General features: G+C 43.0%; 1 protein-coding gene across 8 annotated transcripts in view; it reads right to left on the bottom strand.

The window, feature by feature from the left end:
* PTPRZ1 (protein tyrosine phosphatase receptor type Z1) overlaps positions 1-14,803 on the bottom strand; it is a 333,611-nt gene that overhangs the window by 18,908 nt on the left and 299,900 nt on the right. For all 8 annotated transcript variants that reach the window (XM_069764885.1, XM_069764882.1, XM_069764880.1 and 5 more), the window contains 4 exons: positions 7,212-7,347; positions 6,369-6,515; positions 5,599-5,692; positions 1,516-1,589 (listed from right to left, as the gene is read on the bottom strand). In XM_069764885.1, coding sequence (XP_069620986.1) covers positions 1,516-1,589; positions 5,599-5,692; positions 6,369-6,515; positions 7,212-7,347 — 451 coding nt within the window. The remainder of the gene's footprint in view (positions 1-1,515; positions 1,590-5,598; positions 5,693-6,368; positions 6,516-7,211; positions 7,348-14,803) is intronic.

The raw sequence follows: 14,803 nt of genomic DNA, 5'->3' as shown, positions 1-14,803 counted from the left end.
ATGCCTTGCTTGCATGTGCAGTGTTCCAGAGCTTAGTTATGTCACACACCAGTCGGTGAGCAGACACTTGCACGCACTGCTGTAACACTGACAGAGTGGCAGCAGCTGTAGCCAATTTGTGGAAATGGGCTCTGATGCGGCTTACCTTGACCAGAAGCTCTGTCAAATCTGGGTATGTTTTCAGAAACCACTTAACTACCAAGTTGAGCACTTGTGCCAAGCATGATACATGTGTGAGCTTGCCAAGCTTCACAACCACCACCAGGTTAAGCCCATTATCATACACAACCATGCCTGGTTGAAGGTTCAAAAGCAAGAGCCGCATATCTGTCTTGCCTGTTATTACTTTAAGTAATTCTTCCGTGGTGTGTGGTTTGTCTCCTAGACAAATTAGCTTCAGCAGAACCTGTTACCACTTCCGGCTGATATGGAAGACGTGTTGCTACAAGGCAGAGATGCCACATCGGGAGACCGAGCAGAGAGGGACGACTGCAGTCATGAGTCGTCAGAAATCCTCCGTGTCTACAAGCCTAAACGGCAACATTTCCACAGCAAGCAGCCTGGAAATGTGCCAGTTTAGTGTTTGGACCTGTGGAAACTTTCTCTTTTGCTCCAAGGCCTGGAGTATGGACATCTGAAGGCTTGATGGCATAGTGTCAGAATGTGCAAGTACAGGTGCAGTGTGGGAGGCATTTGCACAATTGTCATGGACTGGGGATTGGGAAGCACCTAGCACAGGTGAAGAGGCAGTGGTGTCACCCGCTGGCACCAATCGTGGACCCAGACTCAGACATTCGTCCCACCTAGTCAGTTGCTAAGATGACATGTATCTGATCATGCTGGTGGTGGTTAGGCTCTTAGTGGTTAGGCCCTTAGTGGTCAGGCCCCTGCAGATCTTTGCATGGCACATCTTGCAAATTACGTTTTTGTCTCAGAACTCTCTAAAAAGTCTCAGACTGGGGAACACCTAACTGTTATGGAGAAATTCACGAGTTTCGGTGCTCTGCAGAACAGTTGCCAGCCTTGCTTCTCTGGTCACCACACTGTTTGTTCCCTCCTGTTTTGGTGGTGCCGATTCCTCCCCATCAGCATTGCTGGCCTGGCACTGCATGCCAGCTTCTCAGGTTGCGTTGGTGATTTCGATATCCCCCACCTTGTCTTTCACTGCCGGTAATTAGAGCTGCAGTCACTTCTTCATCACCACTTCTGAAACAGTATATCATCAGTGGATGGCAGTCACTGAAGCTGTAGTAAATGTTTCAGAGGGGCGATAGATGCTGCAGATAAGGGAATGCATCGCCACCCTCCTGTGACGTTCTGTTTGAGACTTCTCTCAAATGAAACGTCATAGGAAGTAAAAAAAAAAACAACAGGTATAGGGATTAGAAAGATAGAGAGAATGGTAGGGAATGTTATAATAAAGATAATTACAAGAGTAGTTAGGGCTTAAAGATCGAAATTTATAAAGGGCATTATAGATATCGGATCAACCCTTAAAAAAAATGTACTACCTACCGTAATGTATGAAGCATTGATGTAATCTGCTCCTTCTCCAGCCAGTGATGAAAGGCCTACTCTTGATCGTTCCACTGTGGAAAAAAAAGGTATCATAAAATTATTAATTTATGCAAACATATTTATTACATGGGTTGTGAAAACTATCCAGTATCTCTAATTTTGGCAGTTTAATGAGTCATTCCATCAAACAATGTTATGTCATATGACTTGAATACAGTACTTCTTAAAATTATAATTATTAGAGATGCAATCTCTGGGACCCCCACTGATTCTGACAATATAGAGCCTGAATAAACTATTACTTTATTGCTACCTGGCAACATTCCCAGTCACAAACTGTGAAAGAGACTGCAACATGACTCCATTAAAATGATTTTTTTTTGCAAGGAAAATTAATAGGGTGTTCCTGCAATCAGATACCCGCCCATCTATCAACCGTTGATGGCATCCCTAAACTATATGCCATAAGCTGTAATAGTGGAAAGAAGCTGTAATAGTGGCACAGCTCTGTTTATGATTACATGTTCATGTGCAGTAGATGTTAATATTAATATTGAAATTATTTACTTCCTGAAGTAATCAACTTTTCTTTTATTTTAGCCCAAACGCTAAGACAGTTTCTTTATCAAAAAGTGCCTGTTTTCATTGTTTTATTATAGAGATGAGTGAATTGATGCAATGTGAATTAAATTTGTGTAGAATTTTTGGAATTTTTAGGACTGGAAAATTGACCTTTGCTATTTTACATAATACGAAGATAGGAATAATTTGTGGATGTCTCCTGCGCTGCTGTGTATGGAAGACGTCAGATCTCAGCGATTTAATAAAAAATGTGGTTTTTATTCTATTCAATGCGTTTCAAAGTGTCAAGTGTTATGATAAGGTAATTCAGTACCACAATGGACATAGAAGCCAGAGCACATACAGTGACCTGACAATAACCCAAAAACATAGAACGAGCTCTGAGACGTGGAAACTCTGCTGACCGCAATCCCTAATCCTCTCCAACACACACTAGAGGCAGCCATGGATTGCGCCTAACGCTCCCTATGCAACTCGGCACAGCCTGAGAAACTAGCTAGCCTGAAGATAGAAAATAAGCCTACCTTGCCTCAGAGAAATACCCCAAAGGAAAAGGCAGCCCCCACATATAATGACTGTGAGTTAAGATGAAAAGACAAACGTAGAGATGAAATAGATTTAGCAAAGTGAGGCCCGACTTTCTGAACAGAGCGAGGATAGGAAAGGTAACTTTGCGGTCAACACAAAACCCTACAAACTACCACGCAAAGGGGGCAAAAAGACCCTCCGTACCGAACTAACGGCACGGAGGTACACCCTCTGCGTCCCAGAGCTTCCAGCAAGCAAGAAAAAACAAATAAGCAAGCTGGACAGAAAAAAGCAGCAAACAAAATAACAAAAGCGGAACTTAGCTATGCAGAGCAGCAGGCCACAGGAACGATCCAGGAGGAAGCAAGTCCTACACTAGAACATTGACTGGAGGCCAGGATCAGAGCACCAGGTGGAGTTAAATAGAGCAGCACCTAACGACTTCCCCACATTACCTGAGGAAGGAAACTCAGAAGCCGCAGTACCACTCTCCTCCACCAACGGAAGCTCATAGAGAGAATCAGCCGAAGTACCACTCGTGACCACAGGAGGGAGCCCTGCCACAGATTTCACAACAGTCAAGAACTTCTTCCTCAAGAAATGACCACATACAGTGGGGAAAAAAGTACCATATATACTCGAGTATAAGCCGACCGGAGTATAAGCCGACCCCCCTAATTTTGCCACAAAAAACTGGGAAAACTTATTGACTCGAGTATAAGCCTAGGGTGGAAATGCAGCATTTACCGGTGAATTTCAAAAATAAAAATAGATCATTATTTCCCTATAGCTGTGCCATATAGTGCTCTGCACCGTTCATTATTGCCCCATAGCTGTGCTATATAGTGCTCTGCACCGTTCATTATTTCCCCATAGCTGTGCCATATAGTGCTCTGCACCGTTCATTATTGCCCCATAGCTGTGCCATATAGTGCTCTGCACCGTTCATTATTTCCCCATAGCTGTGCCATATAGTGCTCTGCACCGTTCATTTTTGTCCCATAGCTGTGTCATATAGTGCTCTGCACCGTTCATTATTGCCCCATAGCTGTAATGAGATTACATTTTATGATTATATAACAAAAAAATTTTACTTCTTGTGTATAATTATGGTAGCAGTAAGAAATAGTCTATCCATGACTCATTTTTGCACAAGACTTTGATACAGTGAAATGTTAAAACTAAAGGCTATTAGTTAAATTCAGGTCATGATCCCCCGTTCATTATTGCCCCATAGCTGTGCCATATAGTGCTCTGCAGCGTTCATACTGTCCCATAGCTGTGCCATATAGTGCTCTGCAGCGTTCATACTGTCCCATGGCTGTGCCATATAGTGCTCTGCACCGTTCATACTGCCCCATAGCTGTGCCATATAGTGCTCTGCACCGTTCATACTGCCCCATAGCTGTGCCATATAGTGCTCTGCACCGTTCATACTGCCCCATAGCTGTGCCATATAGTGCTCTGCACTGTTCATACTGCCCCATAGCTGTGCCATATAGTGCTCTGCACCGTTCATACTGCCCCATAGCTGTGCCATATAGTGCTCTGCACCGTTCATACTGCCCCATAGCTGTGCCATACAGTGCTCTGCACCGTTCATACTGCCCCATAGCTGTGCCATATATGCTCTGCACCGTTCATACTGCCCCATAGATGCTCCACATAAATCTGTGCCGCTGCTGCCGCTGCAATAAAAAAAAAATGCCATACTCGCCTCTCTTGCTTGCAGCTCCCAGCGTCCGGTCCCGGCGTCTCTGCGCACTGACTGATCAGGCAGAGGGCGCCGCGCACACTATATGCGTCATCGCGCCCTCTGAACTGAACAGTCAGAGCGGAGCGACGCCGGGAAGATGGAGCGGCGCCGGGAAGATGAAGCGGCTCCCGGCGGCTGGAATGGGGAAGGTAAATAAGACATACTTACCTGGTCCCGGCGTCCGGCTCCTTCCCCCGGACAGCTGTCTTCGGTGCCGCAGCTTCTTCCTCTATTAGCGGTCACTGGCACCGCTAATTAGAGAAATGAATAGGTGGCTCCACCCCTATGGGAGGTGGAGCTGCCTATTCATTTCTCTAATGAGCGGTCCCACGTGACCGCTGAAGAGGGGAAGAGCTGCAGCACAGAAGACCGTGGGACGGCAGGGGGAGCGCCAGGATCGCTGGAAGCAGGTAAGTATGCCTCAGCGCCCTCTCCCCCTCACCCGCCGACCCTGCCGCCCACCTTGACTCGAGTATAAGCCGAGAGGGGCACTTTCAGCCCAAAAATTTGGGCTGAAAATCTCGGCTTATACTCGAGTATATACGGTATTTAGTCAGCCACCAATTGTGCAAGTTCTCCCAAATAAAAACCTGAGAAAAACCTGTAATTGACATCATATGTAGACCACAACTATGAGAGTCAAAATGAGAAAACAAATCCAGAAAATCAGCGTGTCTGATTTGGCAAGATATATTTTGCAAATTATGGTGGGAAATAAGTATTTGGTCATTAACAAAAGTTCTTCTCACTCTTTTGTTATATATCCTTTGTTGGCAATGACAGTGGTCAAACATTTTCTGTAAGCCTTCACAAGGTTGGCACACACTGTTGGTGGTATGTTGGCCCATTCCTCCATGCAGATCTCCTCTAGAGCAGTGATGTTTTGGGCCTGTTGCTGGGCAACACGGAATTTCAATTCCCTCCAAAGGTTTTCTATGGGGTTGAGATCTGAAGTTTGGCTATATCATGCTGAAAGACCCATCCACATTTCATCTTCGATTTTTCTTGCTGATGGAAGGAGGTTAGCACTCAAAATCTCACGATTCTCGCGAACAAACATTACCCCTTAAGGCCTTAAACAGGTTTGTACTGGCCCACAGGGGAAAAGGTGACTTGTGCAGGATTGGCTCTCTACCCTAATATATGTTTTACATTTCTTTGATTGTACAGCATATATAAAATGGAATTGAATAAAAAACAAATACAGCACAAACCTGGAATAATGGATGAGGTTCTGTTTTTATCTCTGTTTTGTGCCTTTAAAGCTGTAGAGTAGTCACACTGGAGGATATTGGGTTGACTTAGCAACTTAAGAAAAAAAAAACAGAAGAAAACTTTTTTAATGAGATTACATTTTATGATTATATAACAAAAAATTTTTACTTCTTGTGTATAATTATGGTAGCAGTAAGAAATAGTCTATCCATGACTCATTTTTGCACAAGACTTTGATACAGTGAAATGTTAAAACTAAAGGCTATTAGTTAAATTCAGGTCATGATCCCCTGAAAATGAAGATTTTCTTTTTATTAACCTTCTCATCAAGAATATTGTGTATTAACCCACTGGATACAGTCTTGTGTTCTGAAAATTGGTCACCAACTTGTAGGTCACATTGTACACGGCTTCTTAAAAAAGCTTGCTTTTCTTTGGAGTCACATCCTGCTATTAAATAAGAAGGAATGTGCTTCTGATTCCCATTCATTCTGGAAGAATGGCTTTTTATTATGTACAGTGTGTCATTTTGTCAGAATTCTCTGTTGGCAATAATGAATTATGAATTAGTGAATGTACTAGAATGTCCAATACTGAATTTATTATTAAGCCTTTTAACAAAACTCAAGGTGAATGTCGCGCTAAAGCTGAAAAATTATATTAGAGTATCTATAATTTACTCCCAGGACTAATATTCAAAAAATGAAGGAATGTGAAAAAAAAAGAACTATTGAGGCAAACCTAGTTCATTATATGGCACATGACTTACCTTGAACTGCATTTCAAGTCGGGTTTTTCCAGATGGGGCCGTTGTTAGGAGAGCATTAACATACGCATGTATGTGACTCTCAGCGACTTCTGTTTCTCTGCTCAGAATGGCCTCCACGAGAGCATCATGAATAAAGATGTACTGTTCCTGAAAGGGTTAACATGAAATGTAAAATCACTCTTTGGCTAACACTATTTATTCACATGCCAAATGACTTTACAAAGGAAGTGAATATCTCCTAGGACAGAAAATCTGAGTGCCATGATTCTCTCTCCACACACTGAATGTGATACGTCAATAATGTTACACAATATGATTTACTGTATAAGCACGACATACTTATTGTATCTGATTGGAATTCCTTCATTTTTAACTTTGTACATTTAATAACTACAAACATCCTCAAGTTATATTTTTATTTATTATTTTTCCTTCTACAATTAAATTAAATTAAATGGAAAATCACTACAGAATTAATAGGTGGAGTACAAGTTTCGTAATGACTTAAATTTATAAAATAGATGAATTGTAGTAAAATTGGATGCAAAAAATACAAATAAACCCAAGGTCAATCAAGTGGAAGCTCAGTTAATATTCTAATAAAAACATTAAATCAGTTTGAATTTGTGAGATTTGTGATTTTTCCCTGTCTTTTTCCATATTTAATAAGTGATTTTCAATTTATAGAATGTTATAATTGCAGAAATACTTGTATATTTTAGAACCACTAAATATTTTTATTGCTGCTGCGATTTACTATATCCGAAAGAACTGTTATCCATTAATTCCCAATTAAGTTTAAAGAAAGCAAGGAAGGAGAGAGATTATACAAATCATTGTTACCTCTGTCTGTACTAAATAATTTCTTTGAGTCCGAATATGTTTTAAAAACCCAAATATGTTCACAGTGCCTTCTTGTCTAATTTGCTGCAACATGCTATCCAGGACAATGTATGTTCCAGTTCTTCCAACACCCGCACTGGAATATGAAACAGATCAAAAATTAACTAAATCATAGAGTGTTTTTGAAATATGACAGTGCTGCTCAAATAGACTTCTCCAGATATACAAGTATAGTTTTAAAAATGTGACATTTTCCAACATTATGAATTTAAGACATGCTGCCGTCTGGCAAGATACAAATAACTTCCATGCTTGATTGTGTGCTGTAAACACTATGGCCACTATGCTGCTAGTGCATTCAAAAGGAATCACCACCTACAGTGGGTACGCAAGTATTCAGAACCCTTTACATTTTTCACTCTTTGTTTCATTGCACCCATTTGGTAAATTCAAAAAAGTTCATTTTTTCACACTAATGTACACTCTGCACCCCATCTTGACAAAAAAACAAATGTAGATTTTTTTTACAAATTCAATAAAGAAAAAAAGAAATATCACATGGTCATAAGTATTCAGAATCATTGTTCAGACACTCATATTTAAGTCACATGCTGTCCATTTCTTTGTGATCCTCCTTGAGATGGTTCCACTCCTTCGTTGGACTCCAGCTGTGTTTAATTAAACTGATAGGACTTAATTTGGAAAGGCACACACCTGTCTATATAAGACCTCACAGCTTACAGTGCATATCAGACCAAATGAGAATCAAGAGGTCAAAGGAACTGGCCAAGGAGCTCAGAGACAGAATTGTGGCAAGGCACAGATCTGGCCAAGGTTACAACAGATTTCTGCAGTACTCAATGTTCCTAAGAGCACAGTGGCCTCCATAATCCTTAAATGGAAGAAGTTTGGGACCACTAGACGTCTTCCTAGACCTGGACATCCAGCCAAACTGAGCAATCGTAGGAGAATAGCTTTGGTGAGAGAGGTAAAGAAGAACCCCAAGATCACTGTGGCTGAGCTCCAGAGATGCAGTAGGGAGATGGGAGAAAGTTCTACAAAGTCAATTATCACTGCAGCTCTCCACCAGTCGGGCCTTTATAGCAGAGTGGCCCAACGGAAGCCTCTCCACAGTTCAAGACATATGAAAGCCTGCATAGTTTGCTGAAAAACACATGAAGGACTCCCAGACTTTGAGAAAAATGATAATTATTTACCAGTAATTTGATTTTCCAGATCCTTGACCGCACCGATACATGAGAGATGGCCCTGCCCCCAGGAACAGGAAACCTGCAGTGGAGATAAAAGATGGGGGTGGCACCTCTCTCCCCAGTTTTTTTACAGAGTATGCAAGGTAACCGCTCTGTTAGTTTGGGTATATGTACATTACATTAATTTCCAAAAGGTTATTTATTTATTATTATTCTATACATTTTAGGTGGATATTATCCCATTATATATATATATATATATATATATTTTATGAAATCACACAACCATCACCAAGATAGGGCGGGAATTAGTGCGGTGCTGTCATGGATCTGGAAAATCAAATTACCGGTACGTAATTATCATTTTTCCCTTCCCCATGACAGCACCGATACATGAGAGGAAGAAATAGAAAGAACTCCTAGGGTGGGATAACAGCAGATAGCACTTTTCTCCCAAAGGCGAGATTTGATAGTCCCAGAATTAATCTATAATGGCGGAAGAAAGTAGAGGGTGCAGACCATACTGCTGCATTACAAATTTGCTCTATAGACGCATTTGCTCTCTCTGCCCATGATGTGGCAATAGCCCTAGTAGAGTGGACCGTAACACCAAGTGGAGGGCTTTGCCCCGAAGAGGAATAAGTGATATAGCCATATGCAGCCACCGTGCAATGGTTGATTTTGTGGCCTTTTTACCCGTTTGCCCCCTGAAAGGAGACAAAAAGGACTGAAGACTGTTGCCATGCTTTTGACACTTTGATATATTGAAGTAGGCAACGTCTGACGTCTAGGCAATGGAAGGTTTCTTCTCCCTGGGATTTTGGTTTAGCACAAAATGAGGGCAAAACTATCTCCTGATCTCTGTGGAATTTTGTGTTTCAACCCCCAGGGTAGACCTGACCAGTTTTAGCAACTTCCCCACATCTTTGGATAATACATACGGGCGACCACACTCTTCATCTGAAGAGTCCAGTTCTGTGTCCTCCCCAGGTGGTAGTTCTCCCGGTTCACCCTCAGATTCTATATCAGAATTTTGGGCAGGCGTAGAAGGCGGATTTACTGAGCTCTGCAACCCATGTTGTTTCAATTGCTCCTTCACTGTGTTTTGCACTTTGTCCCTAACAATAGCCATAATATTCAGGAGTAAAGATGATGACTCTTCAGTCACAGTTTTCTCTATACATGCACGACACATCCGCTTCTCATATGTTCTGGGAAGGCTCTTATCACAGAGCGCACATACTTTATTCTTTTGTTTAGAGGTAGCTTTCTTTCCTAGCATCCATATACAGAAAGACAATGTTACTGATATAATCTGCCTTACAAAGGCACTCACCCACCGGACCCTTAATACTGTGGGTTTTCTGCTGGGACCGCCGATTCCACCGGGTCCGCCATTCCACAGGAGGCTTTTGCCAGTGCCTGCTTGCCGCCTTGCTGCTTAAATATATGTAGGAGGGAAACGGTGTGTGTGTCCCTGAAACTTCTCCCCCTGGGAGTGTCAGCACACCGCTCCCTCCAGCGTGTAGCATCACTTCCGGTTTGCAAACCGGAAGTCCTTCCATTCACTTAGCGCCAGCTTCGTGATGGGGCACACCCACTTTGTTTCCCCCCCGGCCCAGCCTCTGGCCAGGAACGGACGCCGGGGAGTCCGCAGCAGGAAGGACGCTATCGATGCAGCTCTCCAGGTCAGTAGTGACACGCGCGCGCAGACCCCGCTGCTCCCGCCGCAGACCTTGGTCACCGGACCAGACTGGCAGAGGGAGATCCCTCCGCATGCAGCACCGCAGGCTCCTCGCAGGAACAGGAAACCAAACTGGCGAGAGAGGTGCCACCCCCATCTTTTATCTCCACTTCAGGTTTCCTGTTCCTGGGGGCAGGGCCATCTCTCATGTATCGGTGCTGTCATGGGGAAGGGAAAATAAGATTTTCTGGCCTGATGAGACGAAGATAAACCTTTTTGGTGATAATTGTAAGTGGTATGTGTGGAGAAAACCAGGCACTGCTCGTCACCTGCCCAATACAATCCCGACAGTGAAACTATGCTATGGGGGTGTTTTTCAGCTGCAGGGACAGGACTGGTTGTCATTGAAGAAAACACGAATGCAGCCAAGTACAGAGATATCCTTGATAACAACCTCTTCCAGAGTGCCCTGGACCTCAGACTTGGCAGAAGGTTCACCTTCCAACAAGACAATGACCCTAAGCACACATCTAAAATAACAAAAGGATTAGCTTCAGAACATCTCTGTGACCATTCTTGACTGACCCAGCCAGAGCCCTGACCTAAACCCAATTGAGCATCTCTGGAGAGACCTGAAAACTGTGGTATGTCTTATTTGACTTATGCAATACTGGCAGTGAGGTGGGGTGTATGACACTCATGATCCTTCATGTCATCCTTTTGTAATTTTTACTATGTGTTACACTTTATTCTATTTTCACAATAAAATACTCTTTTAAACCTAAGTACTCCTTTTTCCTCCCAATTTTTCTACCTAATTTGAGAGTAGCAAATTGGAGGGGCAGAGACCTTGATTCCAAATATGTGTCACTTACTGGACTGCTTTCTGTAGTTTTGATAAAATCCTCGTTTTATTGGCAGGGGATTGTCATTAGAGGACCAGTAAACCTGCTGTCATTTAGTTCTACTTATTCTTGTGTGAGCAGGTTGCAAGATGCAGTAACCAGTCAGAGGCAGAGCAAGGGTTAACGTGGGGTTTACTTTTAACGGTATACTCCTTGCAGGGAGAAAATGGGTAAAACAGTACAATAGAATAAAGGGCATGGAATTCAGGGAAAACAGGGGTAGTGAATAGGGTAGACAGTTCAAGAATAGCAAACTTATCAGTCTGACGACGTCAGGATGCGGCTTCCTGGATGTGAGTGTTGGCGCCAAGGGCTTAGTGCGTAAGTGGTCCGGTGTAGTCCTGGAGAAGATGGCATCCTGGATCCTGGTGGCGGCGGTGCTTCCTCATGATCCGGTTGATGATTGGTGAGTTGAGAAATGACGAACGGCAAAGAGCACAGTCTTTTCCCTTGTCAGAGTCCAGAGACAAGAAATGATTGTCAGCAGTTAGAATGGGACACCACTCATGGTGGGTGACCCGGCTTCCCTGCATATGCGTGCGCACATCTGTGTCTTGTCTGCGGGCTCTGTCACTCATGGTCAGCGGTAACAGCAGGGACCGCATGATTCTTTGTGGGCAATCTCTGGCCACGGCTCTCAGACTCTTCTGACTTGGGCCTGCTCTGTCTGAATGTTCTGTGGTGTAGCCTTGACACTACCCTCCTGCATGCTGCATGTACCCGCCAAGACTAACTGATTTCGCGCATGATGCAGCCCTCTTATCTTAGCTGCGCCCCCTGCTCCTGAGTGTAAAGGTCAGTCCAGGGTCTTATGCTTTCCCCCATGCAACCTAGGTGACAGCCCCAACAGTTCCGGATCCGTCACGGAGTAGGCACGCCTGGTCCGGGTCTTCTCCTTACACATGGACTCTGTATAATCCCACACCCACCACTTAGTGTGGGATCCATTGAAGAGTTCCAGAGTTATTACCACATAAATTGACACTGGTCAGATTTAAAAAATGAGGCCAAGTCATTAACCTACAAAGTTCCTTGGTCCTTAAGACGTCAATGGCCATCGTAAACATGCTCCTATTTTAAATGCATAGCAACTTATACTCCAGTTCATTTTTTCAGTTTATTTTTTTCATTTAGTTTCAGTGAGCCATACAGTATAGTAACACCCAACTCAGTACTCAATACAGTATAGTGGCGCCTCACATAGTGCGCCATACAGTATAATGATACCCCACTCAGTACTCCATACAGTATAATGGCGCCTCACATAGTGCTCCATACAGTATAGTGACACCCCATTCTGTACTCCATACAGCATAGTGGCGCCTCACGTAGTGCGCCATACAGTATAGTGACACCCCACTCAGTACTCCATACAGTATAGTGGTGCCTCACATAGAGCACCATACAGTATAGTGACACCCCACTCAGTACTCCATACAGTATAGTGGTGCCTCACATAGAGCACCATACAGTATAGTGACACCCCACTCTACTCCATACAATATAGTGGCACCTCACATAGTGCGCCATACAGTATAGTGACACCCCACTCAGTACTCCATACAGTGTAGTGGCACCTCACATAGTAAGCCATACTGGATACAGTATAGTGGCACCCCACATAATGCTCCATGCACTATAGTGACAGCCAACGCAGTACTCCATACAGTATAATGGTACCCCACATGGTGCTCCATGCAGAATAGTGGTGACCCACATTAAAAAAATAACATAAATAAATACTCACCCATACCTCAACACATCAGATTCTCGCCAACTGTGGAAACCTTCAAAAAGAACCTGAAGACCTACCTCTTCTGACAAGCCTATAACCTGCAGTAACCACCGATTGACCAAACCGCAGAACAACACGGTCTACCCTCACCTACTGTATCCTCACCCATCCCCTGTAGACTGTGAGCCCTCATGGGCATGGTCCTCTCTCCTCTTGTACCAGTCGTGACTTGTATTGATTAAGATTACTGTACTTGTTTTTTATTATGTATACCCCTCCTCACATGTAAAGCGCCATGGAATAAATGGCGCTATAATAATAAATAATAATAATAATAATTCTCCCCTTGCGCTGAGATCTCAGATACAGTTAGGGAATGATGGGAGAGGGAGCGTCACCTGCCGCTCCCTCCTACATCATTACCTTCAACTTTATCAGCATCTAGGATGCCAAGTACACCTGAGGGACTCGCACGGCAACAGAATTGGTATATCCTCTTGTAATCACAATGCTAACTGAAATCACACAGATTTACCTTATCAAAACTTTACAAACCCTTGAAAGTCTGAGTATGTATAATGTAGTATGTCTAATGTTGGGGATCCTAGTTAATGATAAACTTACCTGGAGCAGCCAGTGCCAGGCAGCAGCTGCCAAGGCAAACAGGATCATGGGGTGCATTAAAAGAGGTCTGGATACACATGATGAGAGCATTATACTGCCTCTGTACAAATCCCTAGTTAGACCGCACATGGAGTACTGTGTCCAGTTTTGGGCACCGGTGCTCAGGAAGGATATAATGGAACTAGAGAGAGTACAAAGGAGGGCAACAAAATTAATAAAGGGGATGGGAGAACTACAATACCCAGATAGATTAGCGAAATTAGGATTATTTAGTCTAGAAAAAAGACGACTGAGGGGCGATCTAATAACCATGTATAAGTATATAAGGGGACAATACAAATATCTCGCTGAGGATCTGTTTATACCAAGGAAGGTGACGGGCACAAGGGGGCATTCTTTGCGTCTAGAGGAGAGAAGGTTTTTCCACCAACATAGAAGAGGATTCTTTACTGTTAGGGCAGTGAGAATCTGGAATTGCTTGCCTGAGGAGGTGGTGATGGCGAACTCAGTCGAGGGGTTCAAGAGAGGCCTGGATGTCTTCCTGGAGCAGAACAATATTGTATCATACAATTATTAGGTTCTGTAGAAGGACGTAGATCTGGGTATTTATTATGATGGAATATAGGCTGAACTGGATGGACAAATGTCTTTTTTCGGCCTTACTAACTATGTTACTATGTTACTATGTAATGTGAAGATTACTAATATAGGCCGAAATGGTAATGAAGTTACATTAGTGTTATGTGTCTTGCTTTATTGTAATCACAGTCTGCAAATAATGAGTTTCTTATCTAAGATATCCTTGTGCAACAAACTAGTTTAGCTTTATAAATCAGGGGAAAAAACATAAAAAGAAGAACATAAAAAGAAAATACTGTTCAAGAAGTGCAAAATATATTAATACCAAAGTGCGATCACCTAGACCAAATTTTTTCCAGAGACTCTTGAACTTACAAATTTTTAAGACACAACCTGTCCTCTCCAACGGCTGCAGGTACCTTTCCTTGCAATCAGAAAAAATGTAAAACCTGTCCATTTATAATGACCACGGACAAGATAAAGATCCCCAATTCACATCAGGACTACAAGATACCAGGTACTTTCAGCTGCGACACTTCTAATTATTTGTACTAAATGTCCAACTGGGGTCTGTATGTGGGGGAGACAGGGCAAAAGCTTAGAACAAGAATGAATTCTCACCGCCACACAATAAGAGAAAAAAGAATTGATCTACCTGTAGCAATACATTTTTGTCTCCCAAAACCAGGAATTTTTGCCTGTAGGACATTATTGCAAGAGAGCTTGGCTGAGTAGATTACACAAGAAGGAAAACACACAGCAAGTCAGCAGGATCTAGGAGCAACATGGCAGATGTGACAACCTACATGGTGAGCTGCAGCATGTGCTACATGTTCACAGATCGACCAGAAGAA

This window comes from Ranitomeya imitator, chromosome 4 (assembly GCF_032444005.1).
Source record: "Ranitomeya imitator isolate aRanImi1 chromosome 4, aRanImi1.pri, whole genome shotgun sequence".
NCBI lineage: Eukaryota > Metazoa > Chordata > Amphibia > Anura > Dendrobatidae > Ranitomeya > Ranitomeya imitator.
This window is presented reverse-complemented; position numbering and strand designations above follow the sequence as displayed.